This window comes from Crinia signifera, chromosome 3 (assembly GCF_055691185.1).
Source record: "Crinia signifera chromosome 3, ASM5569118v1, whole genome shotgun sequence".
Taxonomy (NCBI): domain Eukaryota; kingdom Metazoa; phylum Chordata; class Amphibia; order Anura; family Myobatrachidae; genus Crinia; species Crinia signifera.
The window spans coordinates 342,116,943-342,144,728 of record NC_139219.1 but is presented as its reverse complement, the minus strand read 5'-3'; the positions used below and the strand labels follow the sequence as shown (position 1 = coordinate 342,144,728).

At 41.5% G+C, this 27,786-nt stretch overlaps 1 protein-coding gene across 1 annotated transcript in view; it reads left to right on the top strand.

Annotated features, from left to right (window-relative positions):
* Positions 1 to 27,786, top strand: part of KHK (ketohexokinase) — a 158,196-nt gene that overhangs the window by 110,615 nt on the left and 19,795 nt on the right. Inside the window, exon 8 of the mRNA XM_083175122.1 lies at positions 21,931 to 22,088. Coding sequence (XP_083031248.1) covers positions 21,931 to 22,088 — 158 coding nt within the window. The remainder of the gene's footprint in view (positions 1 to 21,930; positions 22,089 to 27,786) is intronic.

Sequence of the window (27,786 nt, the reverse complement as noted above, 5' to 3'; positions counted from 1 at the left end):
AGGGTGTACCAGTATAAGTAGTACAGGTGGATGTAGTACAGGTGTGAGGGTGTACCAGTATAAGTAGTACAGGTGGATGTAGTACAGGTGTGAGGGTGTACCTGTATAAGTAGTACAGGTGGATGTAGTACAGGTGTGAGGGTGTACCAGTATAAGTAGTACAGGTGGATGTAGTACAGGTGTGAGGGTGTACCAGTATAAGTAGTACAGGTGGATGTAGTACAGGTGTGAGGGTGTACCAGTATAAGTAGTACAGGTGGATGTAGTACAGGTGTGAGGGTGTACCAGTATAAGTAGTACAGGTGGATGTAGTACAGGTGTGAGGGTGTACCAGTATAAGTAGTACAGGTGGATGTAGTACAGGTGTGAGGGTGTACCAGTATAAGTAGTACAGGTGGATGTAGTACAGGTGTGAGTGTGTACCAGTATAAGTAGTACAGGTGGATGTAGTACAGGTGTGAGGGTGCACCAGTATAAGTAGTACAGGTGGATGTAGTACAGGTGTGAGGGTGTACCAGTATAAGTAGTACAGGTGGATGTAGTACAGGTGTGAGGGTGTACCCATGTGGATATAGTGCAGGTGTAAGGATGTACCAGTATAAGTAGTACAGGTGGATGTAGTACAGGTGTGAGGGTGTACCAGTATAAGTAGTACAGGTGGATGTAGTACAGATGTGAGGGTGTACCAGTATAAGTAGTACAGGTAGATGTAGTACAGGTGTGAGGGTGTACCAGTATAAGTAGTACAGGTGGATGTAGTACAGGTGTGAGGGTGCACCAGTATAAGTAGTACAGGTGTGAGGGTGTACCAGTATAAGTAGTACAGGTGGATGTAGTACAGGTGTGAGGGTGCACCAGTATAAGTAGTACAGGTGGATGTAGTACAGGTGTGAGGGTGCACCAGTATAAGTAGTACAGGTGGATGTAGTACAGGTGTGAGGGTGTACCAGTATAAGTAGTACTGGTGGATGTAGTACAGGTGTGAGGGTGCACCTGTATAAGTAGTACAGGTGTGAGTGTCTACCAGTATAAGTAGTACAGGTGGATGTAATACTGGTGTGAGTGTGTACCAGTATAAGTAGTACAGGTGGATGTAGTACAGGTGTGTGGGTGTACCCGTGTGGATATAGTGCAGGTGTAAGGATGTACCAGTATAAGTAGTACAGGTGTGAGGGTGTACCAGTATAAGTAGTACAGGTGGATGTAGTACAGGTGTGAGGGTATACCTGTATAAGTAGTACAGGTGTGAGTGTGTACCAGTATAAGTAGTACAGGTGGATGTAATACTGGTGTGAGTGTGTACCAGTATAAGTAGTACAGGTGGATGTAGTACAGGTGTGAGGGTGTACCCGTGTGGATATAGTGCAGGTGTAAGGATGTACCAGTATAAGTAGTACAGGTGTGAGGGTGTACCAGTATAAGTAGTACAGGTGGATGTAGTACAGGTGTAAGGATGTACCAGTATAAGTAGTACAGGTGGATGTAGTACAGGTGTGAGTGTGTACCTGTATAAGTAGTACAGGTGGATGTAGTACAGGTGTGAGGATGTACCAGTATAAGTAGTACAGGTGGATGTAGTACAGGTGTGAGGGTGTACCAGTATAAGTAGTACAGGTGGATGTAGTACAGGTGTGAGGGTGTACCTGTATAAGTAGTACAGGTGGATGTAGTACAGGTGTGAGGGTGTACCAGTATAAGTAGTACAGGTGGATGTAGTACAGGTGTGAGGGTGTACCAGTATAAGTAGTACAGGTGGATGTAGTACAGGTGTGAGGGTGTACCAGTATAAGTAGTACAGGTGGATGTAGTACAGGTGTGAGGGTGTAAGTAGTACAGGTGGATGTAATACCGGTGTGAGTGTGTACCAGTATAAGTAGATTTACACATAGAAAAAGAAGACTTATATTGGGGGCACTTAATTAGAAAGGAAGGGATGAGATTATTATAGTATTAAAACTTAACGTTTAATGTATATATTTAGAAAAAGGTCCTATAGTACCCTCTCAGTTTATATATCTGAGCTGGGTGTAGGACTAAAGAGGGGAATATATTGATATTCCACTATTACACTAATTGACATACAGACTAAAGGCCCCCATACACTAGCCGATTTTGGTCAGATTTCAGCCAGATCAGTCGGATCTGGCCGAAATCGGACCAAAATCGGCTAGTTTTGATGTCCCCTCAGATCCAATGCGCGGTCCCGTGCGCATCGGATCTGCGTCGGTTGGTCGGACCTGCTGCACGTCCGACCACCCGACTTGGGACCTAGTGGGGCGGTGGAGGGAGCAGGGGGGGCTGGGGACGCTGCGGGGGACACGTCTGTGTCCCCCGCTGCTGGGGACAGCGTCTGTGCGGCGAGAAGGTAGAGGGAGCAGGGGGGGCTGGAGACGCTGCGGGGGACACAGGCTGCATAGAGCCGGGCAGGGGTAGCCGGCCGGGAGCTGTCAGTAATGAATAAAAAAAAAAGCCCATACAATGAATGGGCGGCCTGTGATTGGCTGAGCGCTCTCTCAGCCAGTCAGCAATTGGCTGAGAGAGCGCTCAGCAGCCAATCACAGGCCGCCCATTCATTGTATGGGCTTTTTTTTTTATTCATTACTGACAGCTCCCGGCCGGCTACCCCTGCCCGGCTCTATGCAGCCTGTGTCCCCCGCAGCGTCTCCAGCCCCCCCTGCTCCCTCTACCTTCTCGCCGCACAGACGCTGTCCCCCGCAGCGTCCCCAGCAGCGGGGGACACAGATGTGTCCCCCGCAGCGTCCCCAGCCCCCCTGCTCCCACCAGCTCTCACCTCTTAGCCCCCCCCCCCCCCCCCCTGCTCCCCGGGTTTTTTACATGTGATAAATCGAGACGATTTATCACATGTAAAAAATGGCACATCAAGTGCCAATCTAATCAAGCTCCCCCGGGGAGCAGCCGGGGAAGCTCAGGGGGAAGTCGGGGGCGACTTGTCCTAAGGACAAGTCGCCCTAGTGTATGGGGGCCTTTACAGACATAAAGCACCCACACAGAGTGCTGTAAAATACCCAGTGATTAGATTAATTACAGGTGATTACTGTCACAAACGGAGAATTGTCCAATTCAATTTGTATACAATCTCAGAGGTATAATATTCAAAGATTAGTATTTAGACAGTAAAATAGAGAGCTGTTAGCTTATTATCTCCACCTATCCTCCTACTTTCACTATCTTGTTTCAGAGGATAGTGGTTCGGAGATTTCAAGGTAGTGAAGCCTTATTAGCTCTAAAGTGATAGATTTCACAATTTCCTTCTGCTTCTTGCTCACGTCTGCATGGCAGTACTGGTGTTTAAATAACATTTACAGTACCGTCATCCGTCTGTCAGTCAAGTGAGAGAGGAAGGAAAAGGAAAAGGAGCAGAGGGGAAAAGTATTTTTGTGCAACCAATTTCAATACTGGCTATATATAGAGAGATTGCAAAATTGTTAACTTTGATACACACTGGCTATTTTGTACACAGCAGAATTGATACAATGTATCCATTGGTTTGCACAATAGAGAAAAGCAAAGGTATAGATTAACAAGATATTCTTTCCCAATCAAATTCTGCTATCATCCCATCTTTTCATAAAGCGGATGGGTGATGAGAGATCCGATGGGATATCTGTTAATTTGTAGGGACAGTTAGGTAAAGGAAAACTGCCTACTCCTTCACGTTTAACATGTGGCTATACACCTGGTGTCCTGTACATTGCAGGAATAATGCCACCGGTCCCGTTAGTGAGAGGAGTTTTGTAGAAAATTAGTAGCAGAGTGCTAATATTAGACATAGATATTTAGTGGCATATTCAGTGAACTTGGAATTGTTCCCTATAAGATAAATTGCCTATATCGTGTAGTCTGTGGTACTAATAAGGGTCAGATTGTATGCCCATATAAACATTAGCACATTTTATCTGCCCGTCTATGCAAAACAATATATATTCTCAATTATATCTCCAGCCTTCCTTGGGCAATACAGCAGAAAAGAGACAAAATTATTTTTGCAGCAAGAGAGCATGAAATAAACAGCAGAACAGGGTTAAACTCCAGCGGTGATACTATATTAAATTAAGAGGTACTTCCTATAGAATATATGCATATATCTCTAGCATATATATTGCCACAATAAGCGTTTTACCCTCAGTAGGAATAAGTTACTTATCTGGTGATGTATTCACCCGTCACTCGTATCTGCTAGGTATATTCCTCTGTATCGCTGGCCTGGAGAGAGGTGTCACCCGTCGTAAGTTCACTGGTGCTGGCGGCACTCTCCTTGTAGCTGAGCTCCGTTAGAGTTCAGTGTCAATACCCCGCTGGCGTGAGACAGGCTCCGTTAGCGGGAGGAGACCCGTCACTGAGTATCCCTCTCTGTCGGCGGCACTTGTTCAGCGAAATTGCTTAGTCGGCATTACGTGTCAGTTCCCTGCTAGCGTAAGACAGGCTCCGGTAATAGGAGCGGACCTGTCACTGGGTATTCACTCTGTGCGGTGATAGGGAACGTGGGAAGACGCGTTTCGCCCGCAGTGGGCTTGATCACTTCCTGTAAGAAGGGTGCCAGGGCTAGCTCTATTTAACCCTGCAACTCCTCCTCTTTGTTCAGCATTTTTTGAAAATACGTATAATTGGGAAACCAATTGGTTCAATTAAATGTTAAGTGCTGAGTTTCAATCTCAGCAAGGTAGTACGTTCAGTGAACTAGGTTGATGAAATGTGAAAGATTTATTAACAAATATTAAGTCCTTCCTTTAGATTAATTATATGGGAAGAAAATTGCATTTATATAATTAAATATATTGGTTGTATGATGACAAGAGAATAAACACTAGACAGTGATGATGTCATTTCGTCCTAGCAGTGATTTCTATGGTCCATTTATTTTATTATTTTAGGACAAGCTGTCCGTAATTCGAGAGCGCTACTGCAAGGATACTACATATTGGACCGATATAAGGTTACAAATCCGAGTAATCTTAATGTGACAGTTTGATAATAGACTGTACTGTAAAGAAATATATGTAACGTCCCAAAAGTAGGATAGGATATAATAAATTTATCAGATTTAAAGAAGACAATGTTTGCGATATAGATATAGTGTGGTCTATACAATAATTGTAGCTATTTCTAATAGCGTGAAAAAGAGAGAAGGTACTAAAATGTCCTATAAGGGGGAAAAAAGGGGAGAATGGGCTCGTGATAAACCTTCATGTTTAAATTGCATGAAATTGATAATATAATATTAGAGTGATATCATGTCCTTGACACATATTAGTGAAGCCAGTAATAAGGTATATAATTCTGAGGTAAATATACAGTCACTTATATCTACTGGAGCAAGAAGTCACATTGATTATTTAGTAGTCTAGTAGCTATACATGAAATAATCAAAGAGAACCTCTAGTATTGCTACTAATTTATAGTGTTTCATAATCCCACAAGGATTTGAATGGATACATGGTCCCTGGATGGAGGAGTAGGGAGTCAATGTATAAGTGATCCATATGTCACGTTCATTATACAAATGATTAATTGAAGTATGGAATGAAAGAGGGGGTGTGCGTTTTGTGATTAGATTAATTTTAATTTCCATCAGGAATGTACATACTTTAGTGGATAGATAGATGGAGGCATAGATGATAGCAGAGAGAGGGGAAGCAAGGGTGATAAAATGTTTACTGTTTACCCGGGTCTTAGTTTATAAGAATGAGTTGTAATTGATGTTTTCATTTAGACCATTCGGTGTCATGGATCCCAGTGTGAAGATCCAGTAACTCTCCCTTTTAAGTAATTCTTTATTAATATCGCCTCCTCTGATGCCCAGATGTACTATCTCCAATCCAAAGGCTTTTAGGAGATTTTGGTCTCCATTGTGTTTACGTAGAAAGTGACGTGCCACTGAGGTTAGTTGTTTACCTCTGTTTAGATCTGTGGTGGCATTTCTGATGGTCCCCAGGTGCTCTAGGACTCTTTCTTTGAACTTCCTGCTTGTCATTCCGACATATCTCATTCCGCAGTCACAAAGGAGGCAGTAAATGATGCCCGTGGTACGGCAGTTGATGTAATCCTTTATTTTGTGGGTGATCTCGTATTTGTCTACCACTTCCTTCTTACTTATCATATGTCTGCAGGCTTTACACATTCCACACGGGAATGAGCCTGTCAGGAGGGGTGGTTTGGGTTTTTTCTTAGTAAAGTGACTCTTTACAAGATGGTCTCTTATATTGGGAGATCTTCTCCAGCTGACTTCGACTCTCTCACCAACATGTTTCATGAGATCTGTATCGAGTTGAAGAATGTGCCAGTGTCTTTGTAGGCATTCCTTGATCTGTTTCCAGTTCTGATTGAAGTTACTGATGAACCTGGGTGCAGTTTCAATGGTGTTGTCCTTCCTTTTTTGATGAAAGATCAGGGTTTCCCTGTCTTTATTTCGAAGTGACTGCTGTGCTTTCTTGAGAGATCTATTACTATATCTCCTCTCTTTGAGGCGAGAGATCAGTTCTCTGCTCTGTTCCAGGTATACCGTGTCCTCTGAGCAGTTCCTGCGTAATCTGAGGAATTCCCCCTTAGGGATGTTCTCCACTGTTGGGGGAAAATGGTGGCTGGTCTGGTACAGCACACTGTTGGTGGCAGTGCTTTTGCGAAATAACTTGGTTTCCACCCTCTTGTCATCCCCTTTGTAGATCTTAAGATCGAGGAAGGATATCTCTCTGTTGCTGATTTCCGAGGTCAGGCGTAGGTTAAGTGTGTTATCATTGAGTTTGTTCAGGAATTCTTTAAGTAGTTCTTCTCCCCCATCCCAGATCAGAATGATATCATCAATATACCTACACCACAGGGAGATGTTTTCAGTATATTTTTCATTCATTTCACAGAAAACCAATTCTTTCTCCCACCATCCTAGATATAAATTAGCGTAAGTGGGCGCGCAAGCTGCCCCCATCGCAGTCCCCCTAGTCTGCAGATAGTAGGAGTCATTAAAGGTAAAGAAATTGTAGTTCAATACAAACTCCATCAGGTCCACCAGGAATTCTTGAAAGTTGCCCTGTTCCTCCATGTTCAAGAAGTACTTGATGGCATTCACACCTTCTTTGTGGTTGATGCTAGTATACAGTCCCTCAACGTCCAAGCCAACTAGTAGTTGGTTGTCCTCCAGTCTGATGCCGTGGATTTTCTTCAGTATGTCACTGGTGTCACGTGTGTACGAGGGAAGTTCAAGTACAAATTTGCACAGATGAAGGTCCAAGAAAATGCTTGCTTTCTCAGAGAGACTTCCTATCCCTGACACAATTGGTCTTCCTGGGGGTGTTTGAGGGTTTTTATGAACTTTGGGGAGTAAGTAGAATGTAGAGATTTTAGGATTCTCCATCCACAGATAATCGTGTTCGTTTTTGGTTATTGCTCCTTCTTGTAAGGCATTTCTCAGGATGAGTTTGTATTTGTTTTTAATCATGTCAAGAGGGTTAAAGAGTATCTTTCTGTAACAGTCCTTGCTGTCAAGTTGTTTCAGTGCCTCTGTCACATACATTGTTTTGGGCCAGATAACCACATTCCCCCCTTTATCAGAGGGTTTGATGACGACATCCTCCCAGTCCTGTATGATTTTCAGGCTTTGCCATTCCTCTTTGTTGAGATTATATGGACTCTTGTGAAATCTCCTGTTGGCATATAGTTTGTCAAAGTCATTGGAGACTAGATTTAAGAAAACATTGACCTCAGGACAGATAGTTTCAGTTGGAGTAAAGGTAGATTTCTTTTTACATTTCGGTCTTGCTCCTTGGGTTTCAAAATGTGTCTCGTCTTCATGGATATGTTCAGACTCACGTAGGAGCTCCTCCATGTAGTCAAGTGTTGCGATTTCTTCCTCAGTAAGTTGTGTTGTTTCCGCTGAGTTTTCCACATAGTTTTTCTTTGCAAAGAATTTTTTAAGCAGGAGTTTTCTGCCAAAGAGTCTCAGATCCTTCTCCAAGTTAAACCTGTCAAAATGATTGGTGGGTGAGAATGACAGGCCCTTCTTAAGTACTGTTTGTTCAGGTATCGTTAGGATGTGGTCAGATAGGTTGATTATCTGTAGAGAGTCAGTAGTTGTTATTTCCGTGCCCTGATCGGATAGCGATTGGGGGAGGGGGAGCCCCATCTTCTTCTTCTTCCTCGAGGAGCGCCTCGTCTTTTTCCTTTTTCCTGGTATCCACTCTGATGATCCCAGCGGTTCTCTAAAAAAGGCACACTGTTAGATGCTTGATTGAGTCTAGAGGTATTGCTCTCAGATGTATTAGGGTTAACCTGATGAGGATGTAACCTGATGAGTCCAATTCGGAGGAAGAGTAATTATATTCTCTGATGTTGTTCAGGGTCCCTCTGTTGCCCCTGTTATCACTGCGTTTCCATGAGAAGATCTGTCCTGTGTTCAAAGAAAGAGTCCTAGAGCACCTGGGGACCATCAGAAATGCCACCACAGATCTAAACAGAGGTAAACAACTAACCTCAGTGGCACGTCACTTTCTACGTAAACACAATGGAGACCAAAATCTCCTAAAAGCCTTTGGATTGGAGATAGTACATCTGGGCATCAGAGGAGGCGATATTAATAAAGAATTACTTAAAAGGGAGAGTTACTGGATCTTCACACTGGGATCCATGACACCGAATGGTCTAAATGAAAACATCAATTACAACTCATTCTTATAAACTAAGACCCGGGTAAACAGTAAACATTTTATCACCCTTGCTTCCCCTCTCTCTGCTATCATCTATGCCTCCATCTATCTATCCACTATAGTATGTACATTCCTGATGGAAATTAAAATTAATCTAATCACAAAACGCACACCCCCTCTTTCATTCCATACTTCAATTAATCATTTGTATAATGAACGTGACATATGGATCACTTATACATTGACTCCCTACTCCTCCATCCAGGGACCATGTATCCATTCAAATCCTTGTGGGATTATGAAACACTATAAATTAGTAGCAATACTAGAGGTTCTCTTTGATTATTTCATGTATAGCTACTAGACTACTAAATAATCAATGTGACTTCTTGCTCCAGTAGATATAAGTGACTGTATATTTACCTCAGAATTATATACCTTATTACTGGCTTCACTAATATGTGTCAAGGACATGATATCACTCTAATATTATATTATCAATTTCATGCAATTTAAACATGAAGGTTTATCACGAGCCCATTCTCCCCCTTTTTCCCCCTTATAGGACATTTTAGTACCTTCTCTCTTTTTCACGCTATTAGAAATAGCTACAATTATTGTATAGACCACACTATATCTATATCGCAAACATTGTCTTCTTTAAATCTGATAAATTTATTATATCCTATCCTACTTTTGGGACGTTACATATATTTCTTTACAGTACAGTCTATTATCAAACTGTCACATTAAGATTACTCGGATTTGTAACCTTATATCGGTCCAATATGTAGTATCCTTGCAGTAGCGCTCTCGAATTATGGACAGCTTGTCCTAAAATAATAAAATAAATGGACCATAGAAATCACTGCTAGGACGAAATGACATCATCACTGTCTAGTGTTTATTCTCTTGTCATCATACAACCAATATATTTAATTATATAAATGCAATTTTCTTCCCATATAATTAATCTAAAGGAAGGACTTAATATTTGTTAATAAATCTTTCACATTTCATCAACCTAGTTCACTGAACGTACTACCTTGCTGAGATTGAAACTCAGCACTTAACATTTAATTGAACCAATTGGTTTCCCAATTATACGTATTTTCAAAAAATGCTGAACAAAGAGGAGGAGTTGCAGGGTTAAATAGAGCTAGCCCTGGCACCCTTCTTACAGGAAGTGATCAAGCCCACTGCGGGCGAAACGCGTCTTCCCACGTTCCCTATCACCGCACAGAGTGAATACCCAGTGACAGGTCCGCTCCTATTACCGGAGCCTGTCTTACGCTAGCAGGGAACTGACACGTAATGCCGACTAAGCAATTTCGCTGAACAAGTGCCGCCGACAGAGAGGGATACTCAGTGACGGGTCTCCTCCCGCTAACGGAGCCTGTCTCACGCCAGCGGGGTATTGACACTGAACTCTAACGGAGCTCAGCTACAAGGAGAGTGCCGCCAGCACCAGTGAACTTACGACGGGTGACACCTCTCTCCAGGCCAGCGATACAGAGGAATATACCTAGCAGATACGAGTGACGGGTGAATACATCACCAGATAAGTAACTTATTCCTACTGAGGGTAAAACGCTTATTGTGGCAATATATATGCTAGAGATATATGCATATATTCTATAGGAAGTACCTCTTAATTTAATATAGTATCACCGCTGGAGTTTAACCCTGTTCTGCTGTTTATTTCATGCTCTCTTGCTGCAAAAATAATTTTGTCTCTTTTCTGCTGTATTGCCCAAGGAAGGCTGGAGATATAATTGAGAATATATATTGTTTTGCATAGACGGGCAGATAAAATGTGCTAATGTTTATATGGGCATACAATCTGACCCTTATTAGTACCACAGACTACACGATATAGGCAATTTATCTTATAGGGAACAATTCCAAGTTCACTGAATATGCCACTAAATATCTATGTCTAATATTAGCACTCTGCTACTAATTTTCTACAAAACTCCTCTCACTAACGGGACCGGTGGCATTATTCCTGCAATGTACAGGACACCAGGTGTATAGCCACATGTTAAACGGGAAGGAGTAGGCAGTTTTCCTTTACCTAACTGTCCCTACAAATTAACAGATATCCCATCGGATCTCTCATCACCCATCCGCTTTATGAAAAGATGGGATGATAGCAGAATTTGATTGGGAAAGAATATCTTGTTAATCTATACCTTTGCTTTTCTCTATTGTGCAAACCAATGGATACATTGTATCAATTCTGCTGTGTACAAAATAGCCAGTGTGTAACAAAGTTAACAATTTTGCAATCTCTCTATATATAGCCAGTATTGAAATTGGTTGCACAAAAATACTTTTCCCCTCTGCTCCTTTTCCTTTTCCTTCCTCTCTCACTTGACTGACAGACGGATGACGGTACTGTAAATGTTATTTAAACACCAGTACTGCCATGCAGACGTGAGCAAGAAGCAGAAGGAAATAGTGAAATCTATCACTTCAGAGCTAATAAGGCTTCACTACCTTGAAATCTCCGAACCACTATCCTCTGAAACAAGATAGTGAAAGTAGGAGGATAGGTGGAGATAATAAGCTAACAGCTCTCTATTTTACTGTCTAAATACTAATCTTTGAATATTATACCTCTGAGATTGTATAAAAATTGAATTGGACAGTTCTCCGTTTGTGACAGTAATCACCTGTAATTAATCTAATCACTGGGTATTTTACAACACTCTGTGTGGGTGCTTTATGTCTGTAAGTCTGTATGTCAATTAGTGTAATAGTGGAATATCAATATATTCCCCTCTTTAGTCCTACACCCAGCTCAGATATATAAACTGAGAGGGTACTATAGGACCTTTTTCTAAATATATACATTAAACGTTAAGTTTTAATACTATAATAATCTCATCCCTTCCTTTCTAATTAAGTGCCCCAATTATAAGTCTTCTTTTTCTATGTGTAAATTTATGTTATTTCTGACTTTGGGGAGCACCTCCTACCCCACTCTATCTCGATAGCTTATTTTTAAGCTTGTTAATTTTGGGTATAGGAGCCTATACTGTCTTATATGCAATTTTCACGTACATTGTACCAATAAGCAGTCATCCAGTGCGAAATCTACCCCCCTATACTACCAGTATAAGTAGTACAGGTGGATGAAGTACAGGTGTGAGGGTGTATCAGTATAAGTAATACTGGTGTGAGTGTGTACCAGTATAAGTAGTACAGGTGGATGTAGTACAGGTGTGAGGGTGTATGAGTATAAGTAGTACAGGTGGATGTAATACCGGTGTGAGTGTGTACCATTATAAGTAGTACAGGTGGATGTAGTACAGGTGTGAGGGTGCACCAGTATAAGTAGTACAGGTGGATGTAGTACAGGTGTGAGGGTGTACCATTGTGAGTAGTACAGGTGTGAGGGTGTACCAGTATAAGTAGTACAGGTGGATGTAGTACAGGTGTGAGGGTGTACCTGTATAAGTAGTACAGGTGGATGTAATACCGGTGTGAGTGTGTACCAGTATAAGTAGTACAGGTGGATGAAGTACAGGTGTGAGGGTGTACCAGTATAAGTAGTACAGGTGTGAGTGTGTATCAGTATAAGTAATACTGGTGTGAGTGTGTACCAGTATAAGTAGTACAGGTGGATGTAGTACAGGTGTGAGGGTGTATCAGTATAAGTAGTGCAGGTGGATGTAGTACAGGTGTGAGGGTGTGTACCAGTATAAGTAGTACAGGTGGATGTAGTACAGGTGTGAGGGTGTACCATTGTGAGTAGTACAGGTGTGAGGGTGTACCAGTATAAGTAGTACAGGTGGATATAGTACAGGTGTAAGGATGTACCAGTATAAGTAGTACAGGTGGATATAGTGCAGGTGTAAGGATGTACCAGTATAAGTAGTACAGGTGGATGTAGTACAGGTGTGAGGGTGTACCAGTATAAGTAGTACAGGTGGATGTAGTACAGGTGTGAGGGTGTACCATTGTGAGTAGTACAGGTGTGAGGGTGTATTAGTATAAGTAGTACAGGTGGATGTAGTACAGGTGTGAGGGTGTACCTGTATAAGTAGTACAGGTGGATGTAATACCGGTGTGAGTGTGTACCAGTATAAGTAGTACAGGTGGATGAAGTACAGGTGTGAGGGTGTATCAGTATAAGTAATACTGGTGTGAGTGTGTACCAGTATAAGTAGTACAGGTGGATGTAGTACAGGTGTGAGGGTGTATCAGTATAAGTAGTACAGGTGGATGTAGTACAGGTGTGAGGGTGTACCAGTATAAGTAGTACAGGTGGATGTAGTACAGGTGTGAGGGTGTACCATTGTGAGTAGTACAGGTGTGAGGGTGTACCAGTATAAGTAGTACAGGTGGATGTAGTACAGGTGTGAAGGTTTACCTGTATATGTAGTACAGGTGGATGTAATACCGGTGTGAGTGTGTACCATTATAAGTAGTACAGGTGGATGAAGTACAGGTGTGAGGGTGTACCAGTATAAGTAGTACAGGTGGATATAGTGCAGGTGTAAGGATGTACCAGTATAAGTAGTACAGGTGGATGTAGTACAGGTGTGAGGGTGTACCAGTATAAGTAGTACAGGTGGATGTAGTACAGGTGTGAGGGTGTACCAGTATAAGTAGTACAGGTGGATGTAGTACAGGTGTGAGGGTGCACCAGTATAAGTAGTACAGGTGGATGTAGTACAGGTGTGAGGGTGTACCAGTATAAGTAGTACTGGTGGATGTAGTACAGGTGTGAGGGTGTACCTGTATAAGTAGTACAGGTGTGAGTGTGTACCAGTATAAGTAGTACAGGTGGATGTAATACTGCTGTGAGTGTGTACCAGTATAAGTAGGACAGGTGGATGTAGTACAGGTGTGAGGGTGTACCTGTGTGGATATAGTGAAGGTGTAAGGATGTACCAGCATAAGTAGTACAGGTGTGAGGGTGTACCAGTATAAGTAGTACAGGTGGATGTAGTACAGGTGTGAGGGTATACCTGCATAAGTAGTACAGGTGTGAGTGTGTACCAGTATAAGTAGTACAGGTGGATGTAATACTGGTGTGAGTGTGTACCAGTATAAGTAGTACAGGTGGATGTAGTACAGGTGTGAGGGTGTACCCGTGTGGATATAGTGCAGGTGTAAGGATGTACCAGTATAAGTAGTACAGGTGTGAGGGTGTACCAGTATAAGTAGTACAGGTGGATGTAGTACAGGTGTAAGGATGTACCAGTATAAGTAGTACAGGTGGATGTAGTACAGGTGTGAGGGTGCACCAGTATAAGTAGTACAGGTGTGAGGGTGTACCAGTATAAGTAGTACAGGTGGATGTAGTACAGGTGTGAGGGTGTACCCGTGTGGATATAGTGCAGGTGTAAGGATGTACCAGTATAAGTAGTACAGGTGTGAGGGTGTACCAGTATAAGTAGTACAGGTGGATGTAGTACAGGTGTTAGGGTATACCTGTATAAGTAGTACAGGTGTGAGGGTGTACCAGTATAAGTAGTACAGGTGGATGTAGTACAGGTGTAAGGATGTACCAGTATAAGCAGTACAGGTGGATGTAATACTGGTGTGAGTGTGTACCAGTATAAGTAGTACAGGTGGATGTAGTACAGGTGTGAGGGTGTACCCGTGTGGATATAGTGCAGGTGTAAGGATGTACCAGTATAAGTAGTACAGGTGTGAGGGTGTACCAGTATAAGTAGTACAGGTGGATGTAGTACAGGTGTAAGGATGTACCAGTATAAGTAGTACAGGTGGATGTAGTACAGGTGTGAGGGTGCACCAGTATAAGTAGTACAGGTGTGAGGGTGTACCAGTATAAGTAGTACAGGTGGATGTAGTACAGGTGTGAGGGTGCACCAGTATAAGTAGTACAGGTGTGAGGGTGTACCACTATAAGTAGTACAGGTGGATGTAGTACAGGTGTTAGGGTATACCTGTATAAGTAGTACAGGTGTGAGGGTGTACCAGTATAAGTAGTACAGGTGGATGTAGTACAGGTGTAAGGATGTACCAGTATAAGCAGTACAGGTGGATGTAGTACAGGTGTGAGGGTGCACCAGTATAAGTAGTACAGGTGTGAGGGTGTACCAGTATAAGTAGTACAGGTGGATGTAGTACAGGTGTGAGGGTGTACCCGTGTGGATATAGTGCAGGTGTAAGGATGTACCAGTATAAGTAGTACAGGTGTGAGGGTGTACCAGTATAAGTAGTACAGGTGGATGTAGTACAGGTGTGAGGGTGTAACAGTATAAGTAGTACAGGTGGATGTAGTACAGGTGTGAGGGTGTACCTGTATAAGTAGTACAGGTGGATGTAGTACAGGTGTGAGGGTGTACCAGTATAAGTAGTACAGGTGGATGTAGTACAGGTGTGAGGGTGTACCAGTATAAGTAGTACAGGTGGATGTAGTACAGGTGTGAGGGTGTACCAGTATAAGTAGTACAGGTGGATGTAGTACAGGTGTGAGGGTGTACCTGTATAAGTAGTACAGGTGGATGTAGTACAGGTGTGAGGGTGTACCAGTATAAGTAGTACAGGTGGATGTAGTACAGGTGTGAGGGTGTACCAGTTTAAGTAGTACAGGTGGATGTAGTACAGGTGTGAGGGTGTACCAGTATAAGTAGTACAGGTGGATGCAATACTGGTGTGAGTGTGTACCATTATAAGTAGTACAGGTGTGAGGGTGTACCAGTATAAGTAGTACAGGTGGATGTAGTACAGGTGTGAGGGTGTACCAGTATAAGTAGTACAGATGGATGTAATACCGGTGTGAGTGTGTACCAGTATAAGTAGTACAGGTGTGAGAGTGTACCAGTATAAGTATTACAGGTGGATGTAATACTGGTGTGAGTGTGTACCAGTATAAGTAGTACAGGTGGATGTAGTGCAGGTGTAAGGATGTACCAGTATAAGTAGTACAGGTGTGAGGGTGTACCAGTATAAGTAGTACAGGTGTGAGGGTGTACCAGTATAAGTAGTACAGGTGGATGTAGTACAGGTGTGAGGGTGTACCAGTATAAGTAGTACAGGTGGATGTAGTACAGGTGTGAGGGTGTACCCATGTGGATATAGTGCAGGTGTAAGGATGTACCAGTATAAGTAGTACAGGTGGATGTAGTACAGGTGTGAGGGTGTACCAGTATAAGTAGTACAGGTGGATGTAGTACAGGTGTGAGGGTGTACCAGTATAAGTAGTACACAGTAGCGCACGCAGGGGGGGGTTTCTGAGTACCCAGAAATCCCCCAGGAGTCTAAGGGCCCTAGGCTGAAAGCTGAGGGTCCTCTCTTTCCAAGGGTACAATAATTTTTAAAATCGGCCCTTGGGAACCGGAGATATCTGACTTCCAAGCCTGTTAATTGCTCTTACCAGTCAGATATTTCAGGTTCTGTCTGACTTAGAGTTTTAATGAGGGTATATTCCAAAAGCTGGGACTCTTCCCCTTTCAGGGACACTAGTCTTTTGTCTCTACTTTTCCCAGAACCAGAGATATCAGCCTTCCAGCATCTGGTTACTGCTCCAGCTCCACACACCTGGTATGTAGTTTTATATACTCGTTGGCAGATTGCTCTGCCTCCTGAACTCTGATCCCCTAGTCCCCAATACCATTTGGTAGGTGGGATTCTCTAGTTTTTAATTCCATTAAAATATAAGAAATCTATTTCCGGGAACTGGAGATATCTGCAGTCAAGCAAGCTGTCCTCCCACCAGAAAATTATGAATAATAAGCCCACTCCACTATACACCCCTCCTCTGCGTATTAAACATCCTCTACCACCCTGGAAGTTATGTATCAGGGCCCCTTCATTCAGCCCAATGCCCCCTTCTCCCACCATCTGTGCAGTAAAGGGGTAATTAGTGCTGAGCGGTTGATATAATACCCCCTACAACCCTCAGGACATCAAAGCTTCCGCTCAAAGCACCCCCCACCCCTACCGCTGGAGGATCGGTAGGGGCCCTAATACATTGCTATCCCCAGGGGTCTACACTGCTGTTGACGCCCCTGTATGTATGTATAGATATATAGATGGCGTACCTTAATCTGGAGCTGGTGACTGCGGCGGCTTCTGGATTCTTCGCGGCTCCTGCTGGAGAACCTGTGGCAGGGAACGGCACAACCCAAGGGACCCACAGAAGACAACGCTAAACATTTAGCAGCAACTGAAATTTATTTAAAGAATACGTAGTGCAATCCTGCTGCTCTTTCCTCACATAACTGCGTAAACATCACACTTACAATAACGACTGTATGAATGGGTGAATGAATGAATATCTCTGCATCGCTAACTAGTAACCAATGACCACCTCAGTCCGTTTCAAGGGTCAGACTGTACTGGTCATGAGCATTCCTACCTATGGTACCGTAACACTAAACACTGGTGCAATAAATGACAGTTCTACATAAAATGACAGTCAGCAAAAATATTATAATAAAGACAAGGGTAAAGAGATTTACTTCAAAGACTGGTATTTCAAAACAAGATGACTTTACCGGTGTAATAAAGAATGTCCACAAGATGGCGCCGGGCACCTTATATATGCATACTACACGATAGTCCCTGAGTCGGAGTACAAGGTCCCACGAAGTCAAATCCTCACTCTGAATTAGGCCCTAACAGTGTGCACACCTATCTACATAGACCCACAACAGGGTAACTCACAAAACGATCCTCATGAAAGAGGGGCAGGCAGATTCCCGTTTCCTGGGGTAACCTCCTGTACTCAGGTAACAACAGGCTTTGGAAGCACTTTGCAAAATAGGGAGCTTTCACCAAGGGAGTCTCTCAAGGGGCCTCCTTCTCTCCAGGTGCTGGGTTAGGGGTGTCCCTGGAACTGGGCCTCAGCTGGGTTCTACGCAGGCTGGCACATGGGTGGGTCAGCCAAGGGGGACTGGGTACCTGTGATTACTGCTGCTGATGCTGGCTCCAGCCAGTAACGATTGCTTCCTCTCAGCAGCTGTCCCTTCTCCTCCTGCAGCTGTCTCTAGCATCCAGGGTCTGTGGGGTCACTGCTCTGCTTTGATGCTCTCTCTCTTGGTCTCTCCTGGCTGCTGCACTTCACGCTGCCCAGCTCTGGCTACTGGACACACACTACACAGCGTCTCCTCTCTGGCAGCACGTGAGTCTCTTTCCTCTCATGCTGCTGCAGACTTCTCTCTCTCGCCAGTTTCAGCACAGCTGACCTCTGATCTCCTCCTCACGCTCCCTCAGCCAGCTAATCAGGGGGGTGTCAGGTTCTCTGCACGTGGATGTGAGCTGGGTCTGTTAACCCCTCACATCCCTGCAGTGTCTATGAAGCTGCAGTCTTTCCTAACAGCAGCATTGGCTGCAATTAAATCCTTGTGGCACAGGCACACCTCTGGGGTGGACTGCCACATACCTCCCTGCTGGAAATTTGCCGGTCCGCAGGCAACTTACCCGGACCAATAACTACTTGACAAAGTCCTATCAATAAACATCCTAACGGCAAAAATAAAAAAAAATTGCAAACACTTACATAATAATACAAATGTCAAATTACTCCCTATCACCTGATATCTAATGTGGGCTCCCCGTGCCAACCATCCCTCCGCCACAGGACCTCCATCCCTCTGCGGTCCAGCTTCTCCAAGGCTGTCAATGGATGGCGCCCACTCTCACGATGTACGCATCTTTAGGCATGTCTCACCTCTCGAACTTGCCTCTTCGACCTCTGTATCGCCTGCTGGATTCTGAGGGCGAATTCCTCTCCTGAGATGGTCGTATATTCACCACTTGTTACCGGCTTCCCACCGATTAAACAGATCTTGGCCTTGTCTTCTCTCTCTGGTGCTTCTACTTTGGCCTTGGATTCAGGCAGTGGCACCACTGGTTCTGCTTCTGACGGCTCCACTGTCTGTGTCACAGCCATGTGAACCTCAATCTCTGGGCTTCTCTGCTGGTCTACCATTCCGACATTTCTCGGCCTTAGATTCGCCACCCGGTAATCGGCATCGTCCATCCTGGGCACATACTCCCGCGTCGGCTCCGGAAGTTGAGGCCTGGTCGCTTTTTGCCAGTTCTGATGGACTGCCTCACTCCGCACGACCGGTTTCTTGCTTGACCTCGTGATGTCAGGTTCTGGTGGGCGGGGCATCTGTCCTGGTCGAGGAGGGTTGGCATTAAATCGGTCACTCTCGCCATTTACTTCCCTCAGTTCAGCTCTACTTCCGCTGTGGCTGTACTCTTGCTAGTAGTACGGTTGGGGCTTTCTATGACTTGGATAGTGTGCTGGGGTGCATCTGTTACGTAGCACCGGTGTTCCATTCGGTCCAGTCACGTTGGCGGCCTTGTTGCCTTTCTTCCCGCTTGTCAATTCAAATTCTACGGCCTCACCGTTGCTCAGGCTCCGGAAGCTGTTTTGGGGGTTGGCATGCTGGATGGCGGTATAGTGGACATACACGCTATGGCCAGTGTCTGCGCGCTTAATGAATCCATATCCGCGTGGCACATCAAACCACAGGACACGACCTGTGATCCTTCTTGGGCCGGTTCGCGGCCTATTGGTCATCTGACTTACACCGGATGCTCTTGACGCGTTCTGGAACACTGCCGGTGGACTACTTCTCCCGTGCCATCTCACAGTCTGTGGGCATACATCGGCTCGGTCACTGTGTAGTCGTTCCGACATCCATTGGCGATTCTGTTGCCATCTATGCCTTCTGCCACCTTCACGTTGCTGTCTTTCCTTTTCATCCTCCGCCCATTCCTGACGCATCTGATGGCTCATCCTGGTCATTTCGGTCATCGCTCCGATGATGGCCCCAATCGAGTTCTGATTGGCTTGGGCTGGTGGAGTGGCGGTTCTTCGCATCTCCTGCGGTTCTGTGTACTGCGATCGCCACATCTTGCCGTTCACAGGGGTCTTGTGCAATCCTGTTCGTAGACGCCAAGTGTGACAGTGCCCCTGTACGGTGTGGTGCAAGATGGCGTACCTTAATCTGGAGCTGGTGACTGCGGCGGCTTCTGGATTCTTCGCGGCTCCTGCTGGAGAACCTGTGGCAGGGAACGGCACAACCCAAGGGACCCACAGAAGACAACGTTAAACATTTAGCAGCAACTGAAATTTATTTAAAGAATACGTAGTGCAATCCTGCTGCTCTTTCCTCACATAACTGCGTAAACAGCACACTTACAATAACAACTGTATGAAAGGGTGAATGAATGAATATCTCTGCAACGCTAACTAGTAACCAATGACCACCTCAGTCCGTTTCAAGGGTCAGACTGTACTGGTCATGAGCATTCCTACCTACGGTACTGTAACACTAAACACTGGTGCATTAAATGACAGTTCTACATAAAATGACAGTCAGCAAAAATATTATAATAAAGACAAGGGTAAAGAGATTTACTTCAAAGAATGGTATTTTAAAACAGGATGACTTTACCGGTGTAATAAAGAATGTCCACAAGATGGCGCCGGGCACCTTATATATGCATACTACACTATAGTCCCTGAGTCGGAGTACAAGGTCCCACGAAGGCAAATCCTCACTCTGAATTAGGCCCTAACAGTGTGCACACTTACAGTATCTACATAGACCCACAACAGGGTAACTCACAAAACGATCCTCATGAAAGAGGGGCAGGCAGATTCCCGTTTCCTGGGGTAACCTCCTGTACTCAGGTAACAACAGGCTTTGGAAGCACTATGCAAAATAGGGAGCTTTCACCAAGGGAGTCTCTCAAGGGGCCTCCTTCTCTCCAGGTGCTGGGTTAGGGGTGTCCCTGGAACTGGGCCTCAGCTGGGTTCTACGCAGGCTGGCACATGGGTGGGTCAGCCAAGGGGGACTGGGTACCTGTGATTACTGCTGCTGATGCTGGCTCCAGCCAGTAACGATTGCTTCCTCTCAGCAGCTGTCCCTTCTCCTCCTGCAGCTGTCTCTAGCATCCAGGGTCTGTGGGGTCACTGCTCTGCTTTGATGCTCTCTCTCTTGGTCTCTCCTGGTTGCTGCATTTCACGCTGCCCAGCTCTGGCTACTGGACACACACTACACAGCGTCTCCTCTCTGGCAGCACGTGAGTCTCTTTCCTCTCATGCTGCTGCAGACTTCTCCCTCTCCTCAGTTTCAGCACAGCTGACCTCTGACCTCCTCCTCACGCTCCCTCAGCCAGCTAATCAGGGGGGTGTCAGGTTCTCTGCACGTGGATGTGAGCTGGGTCTGTTAACCCCTCACATCCCTGCAGTGTCTATGAAGCTGCAGTCTTTCCTAACAGCAGCATTGGCTGTAATTAAATCCTTGTGGCACAGGCACACCTCTGGGGTGGACTGCCACATATTCTTTTTTGAATACCTTTCTGTGTGTATACCAGATTAAGTAGTACATGTGAATGTAGTACAGGTGTTAGGGTGTACCAGTGTGAGTAACACAGGTGTGAGGGTGTACCAGTGTGAGGGTGTACCAGTGTGAGTAACACAGGTGTGAGGGTGTACCAGTGTGAGGGTGTACCAGTGTGAGTAACACAGGTGTGAGGGTGTACCAGTGTGAGGGTGTACCAGTGTGAGTAACACAGGTGTATGTAGTACAGGTGAGAGGTGTACCAGTGTGTAGTACAGGTGGATGTTGTACAGGTGTGAGTAGTACAGGTAGGACAGTGTACCAGTATAAGTATTACAGCAGGATGTATTACATGTGTGAGGGTGTACCAGTGTGAGTTGCACAGGTGTGAGGGTGTAACAGTGTGAGTTGCACAGATGTGAGGGTGTACCAGTGTGAGTTGCATAGATGTGAGGTTGTACCAGTGTGAGTAGTACAGTTGGATGTAATACAGGTGTGAGTGTGTACCAGTGTGAGTTGCACAGGTGTGAGGGTGTACTAGTGTTGGTGGCCATACACACGCAGATTTATCTGCAGATCTGTCTGGTTGGAACAAAAACCTGGTTATGGATGAGAGCAAATGACAGTTGACCATAAGCTTGGTAATGCTGGAAAACTGACAAACTGTCACTCCATGTTTTTGTTCCAGCCAGCCAGATCTGCAGATAAATCTTACTAGTGTATGGGCACCTTTAGTAGCATAGGTGGATTTAATCCCTTTGGGTTTAAGGTTATGAGCAGTGGTGGCTGCAGCAATTCAGATATTCAAGCCGCACCCAGTGCCACAAACTGCCATTCTAAACAGACTCAGTGGCAGTGGGTGAAGCTGCTCCCCTTTCTGAATTCTGGACTGTGTTGTATCCCCCACTGGTTGGGAGCAGTTTAATTGCGGGTATGGAGAGACAGAGACCCCTGGACATGTAGTGTGACCTTACCTCTCTCCACAGGGCATATCTGGTCTGTGCTTGGGCTGAGCAAGGAGCAGATGCCCTGGGCCCTGATGGGAGTGTTATTCATTCCCCCTCCTTTCCACCTGAGGCCATTGTGGACACATTGGGTGCTGGAGATACATTCAATGCTTCCGTCATCTTCGCTTTGTCTAAAGGTAAGTCGCCATCACTGTTACCGTTCCAGGTCTATAAAATCACTTTTCTATGGGAAATTTGTTTTTGATGGATCCCATAAATTAGATTTTTTTTTGCCCTTAATGAAATATTGTAATTGTAGTAATTCCCAGGCACAGCCTAAAGAGCGCTCGCAATAGTGTTGTTTATTATTATTATTATTATTATTATTATTATTATTATTATTATTACATGTAACTATAGTAATTCCCAGGCACAGCCCATAGAGCTCTCGCACTAGAGATTATTATTATTATTATTATTACATGTAACTATAGTAATTCCCAGGCACAGCCTATAGAGCGCTCGCACTAGTGATTATTATTATTATTATTATTATTATTATTATTATTATTATTATTACATGTAACTATAGTAATTCCCAGGCACAGCCCATAGAGCTCTCGCACTAGTGATTATTATTATTATTATTATTATTATTATTATTATTACATGTAACTATAGTAATTCCCAGGCACAGCCTATAGAGCGCTCGCACTAGTGATTATTATTATTATTATTATTATTATTACATGTAACTATAGTAATTCCCAGGCACAGCCCATAGAGCTCTCGCACTAGTGATTATTATTATTATTATTACATGTAACTATAGTAATTCCCAGGCACAGCCTATAGAGCGCTCGCACTAGTGATTATTATTATTATTATTATTATTATTATTATTATTATTATTATTATTACATGTAACTATAGTAATTCCCAGGCACAGCCCATAGAGCTCTCGCACTAGTGATTATTATTATTATTATTATTACATGTAACTATAGTAATTCCCAGGCACAGCCTATAGAGCGCTCGCACTAGTGATTATTATTATTATTATTATTATTATTATTATTATTACATGTAACTATAGTAATTCCCAGGCACAGCCCATAGAGTGTTCGCACTAGTAATTATTATTATTATTATTATTATTATTATTATTATTATTATTATTATTACATGTAACTATAGTAATTCCCAGGCACAGCCCATAGAGCGCTCGCACTAGTGATTATTGTTATTATTATTATTATTATTATTACATGTAACTATAGTAATTCCCAGGCACAGCCTATAGAGCACTCGCACTAGTGATTATTATTAGTATTATTATTATTATTACATGTAACTATAGTAATTCCCAGGCACAGCCCATAGAGCGCTCGCACTAGTGATTATTATTATTATTATTATTATTATTATTATTACATGTAACTAGAGTAATTCCCAGGCACAGCCCATAGAGCTCTCGCACTAGTGATTATTATTATTATTATTATTATTATTATTATTATTATTATTATGTAACTATAGTAATTCCCAGGCACAGCCCATAGAGCGCTCGCACTAGTAATTATTATTATTATTATTATTATTATTATTATTATTATTATTACATGTAACTATAGTAATTCCCAGACACAGCCCATAGAGCGCTCGCACTAGTAATTATTATTATTATTATTATTATTATTATTATTATTATTACATGTAACTATAGTAATTCCCAGGCACAGCCTATAGAGCGCTCGCACTAGTGATTATTATTATTATTATTATTACATGTAACTATAGTAATTCCCAGGCACAGCCCATAGAGTGTTCGCACTAGTAATTATTATTATTATTATTATTATTATTACATGTAACTATAGTAATTCCCAGGCACAGCCCATAGAGCGCTCGCACTAGTGATTATTGTTATTATTATTATTATTATTATTATTATTATTATTATTACATGTAACTATAGTAATTCCCAGGCACAGCCTATAGAACACTCGCACTAGTGATTATTATTATTATTAGTATTATTATTATTACATGTAACTATAGTAATTCCCAGGCACAGCCCATAGAGCGCTCGCACTAGTGATTATTATTATTATTATTATTACATGTAACTATAGTAATTCCCAGGCACAGCCCATAGAGCTCTCGCACTAGTGATTATTATTATTATTATTATTATTATTATTATTATTATTATGTAACTATAGTAATTCCCAGGCACAGCCCATAGAGCGCTCGCACTAGTGATTATTGTTATTATTATTATTATTATTACATGTAACTATAGTAATTCCCAGGCACAGCCCATAGAGCTCTCGCACTAGTGATTATTATTATTATTATTATTATTATTATTATTATTATTATTATGTAACTATAGTAATTCCCAGGCACAGCCCATAGAGCGCTCGCACTAGTAATTATTATTATTATTATTATTATTATTATTATTATTACATGTAACTATAGTAATTCCCAGACACAGCCCATAGAGCGCTCGCACTAGTAATTATTATTATTATTATTATTATTATTATTATTACATGTAACTATAGTAATTCCCAGGCACAGCCTATAGAGCGCTCGCACTAGTGATTATTATTATTATTATTATTACATGTAACTATAGTAATTCCCAGGCACAGCCCATAGAGTGTTCGCACTAGTAATTATTATTATTATTATTATTATTATTACATGTAACTATAGTAATTCCCAGGCACAGCCCATAGAGCGCTCGCACTAGTGATTATTGTTATTATTATTATTATTATTATTATTATTATTATTATTATTATTATTATTACATGTAACTATAGTAATTCCCAGGCACAGCCTATAGAACACTCGCACTAGTGATTATTATTATTATTAGTATTATTATTATTACATGTAACTATAGTAATTCCCAGGCACAGCCCATAGAGCGCTCGCACTAGTGATTATTATTATTATTATTATTACATGTAACTATAGTAATTCCCAGGCACAGCCCATAGAGCTCTCGCACTAGTGATTATTATTATTATTATTATTATTATTATTATTATTATGTAACTATAGTAATTCCCAGGCACAGCCCATAGAGCGCTCGCACTAGTGATTATTGTTATTATTATTATTATTATTACATGTAACTATAGTAATTCCCAGGCACAGCCTATAGAGCGCTCGCACTAGTGATGATTATTATTATTATTATTATTATTATTACATGTAACTATAGTAATTCCCAGGCACAGCCCATTGAGTGTTCGTACTAGTGATTATTATTATTATTATTATTATTATTATTATTACATGTAACTATAGTAATTCCCAGGCACAGCCCATAGAGTGTTCGTACTAGTTATTATTATTATTATTATTATTATTATTATTATTATTACATGTAACTATAGTAATTCCCAGGCACAGCCCATAGAGCGCTCGCACTAGTGATTATTATTATTATTATTATTATTATTATTATTATTATTATTATTATTATTACATGTAACTATAGTAATTTTCAGGCACAGCCCATAGAGTGTTCGCACTAGTAATTATTATTATTATTATTATTATTATTATTATTACATGTAACTATAGTAATTCCCAGGCACAGCCCATAGAGTGTTCGTACTAGTGATTATTATTATTATTATTATTATTATTATTATTATTATTACATGTAACTATAGTAATTCCCAGGCACAGCCCATAGAGCGCTCACACTAGTGATTATTATTATTATTATTATTATTATTATTATTATTATTATTATTACATGTAACTAGAGTAATTCCCAGGCACAGCCCATAGAGCTCTCGCACTAGTGATTATTATTATTATTATTATTATTATTATTATTACATGTAACTATAGTAATTCCCAGGCACAGCCCATAGAGCTCTCGCACTAGTGATTATTATTATTATTATTATTATTATTATTATTATTACATGTAACTATAGTAATTCCCAGGCACAGCCCATAGAGTGTTCGCACTAGTGATTATTATTATTATTATTATTATTATTATTATTATTATTATTATTACATGTAACTATAGTAATTCCCAGGCACAGCCCATAGAGCGCTCGCACTAGTGATGATTATTATTATTATTACATGTAACTATAGTAATTCCCAGGCACAGCCTATAGAGTGCTCACACTAGTGATGATTATTATTATTATTATTATTATTATTACATGTAACTATAGTAATTCCCAGGCACAGCCCATAGAGCGCTCGCACTAGTGATTATTATTATTATTATTATTATTATTATTATTATTATTATTATTATTACATGTAACTATAGTAATTCCCAGGCACAGCCTATAGAGCGCTCGCACTAGTGATGATGATTATTATTATTATTATTATTATTACATGTAACTATAGTAATTCCAAGGCACAGCCTATAGAGCGCTCGCACTAGTGATTATTGTTATTATTATTATTATTATTATTATTCCATGTAACTATAGTAATTCCCAGGCACAGCCCATAGAGCTCTCGCACTAGTGATTATTATTATTATTATTATTATTATTATTATTATTATTATTATTACATGTAACTATAGTAATTCCCAGGCACAGCCCATAGAGTGTTCGCACTAGTGATTATTATTATTATTATTATTATTATTATTATTACATGTAACTATAGTAATTCCCAGGCACAGCCCATAGAGTGTTCATACTAGTTGTTATTATTATTATTATTATTATTATTATTATTATTATTACATGTAACTATAGTAATTCCCAGGCACAGCCCATAGAGCGCTCGCATTAGTGATTATTATTATTATTATTATTATTATTATTATTATTATTATTATTACATGTAACTATAGTAATTTTCAGGCACAGCCCATAGAGTGTTCGCACTAGTAATTATTATTATTATTATTATTATTATTATTATTATTACATGTAACTATAGTAATTCCCAGGCACAGCCCATAGAGTGTTCGTACTAGTGATTATTATTATTATTATTATTATTATTACATGTAACTATAGTAATTCCCAGGCACAGCCCATAGAGCGCTCGCACTAGTGATTATTATTATTATTATTATTATTATTATTATTATTATTACATGTAACTAGAGTAATTCCCAGGCACAGCCCATAGAGCTCTCGCACTAGTGATTATTATTATTATTATTATTATTATTATTATTATTATTATTATTACATGTAACTATAGTAATTCCCAGGCACAGCCCATAGAGCTCTCGCACTAGTGATTATTATTATTATTATTATAATTACATGTAACTATAGTAATTCCCAGGCACAGCACATAGAGTGTTCGCACTAGTGATTATTATTATTATTATTATTATTATTATTATTACATATAACTATAGTAATTCCCAGGCACAGCCCATAGAGCGCTCGCACTAGTGATGATTATTATTATTATTACATGTAACTATAGTAATTCCCAGGCACAGCCTATAGAGTGCTCACACTAGTGATGATTATTATTATTATTATTATTATTATTATTATTATTATTACATGTAACTATAGTAATTCCCAGGCACAGCCCATAGAGCGCTCGCACTAGTGATTATTATTATTATTATTATTATTATTATTATTACATGTAACTATAGTAATTCCCAGGCACAGCCTATAGAGCGCTCGCACTATTGATGATTATTATTATTATTATTATTACATGTAACTATAATAGTCCAAAGGGCAAGGCACATCCAGAGTACAAGGGCAAAAAGAGTCCGGTGCCCGCTGTCAGCCTTGCAAGAGGCTTGTATATAGAATACTCACGCTGCCAGGTTAGCAGCAACAGCAGCACACGGTCATCCAATAAAGAGGTATAACAGGAGTCAGCAACGTTTCGATTTTA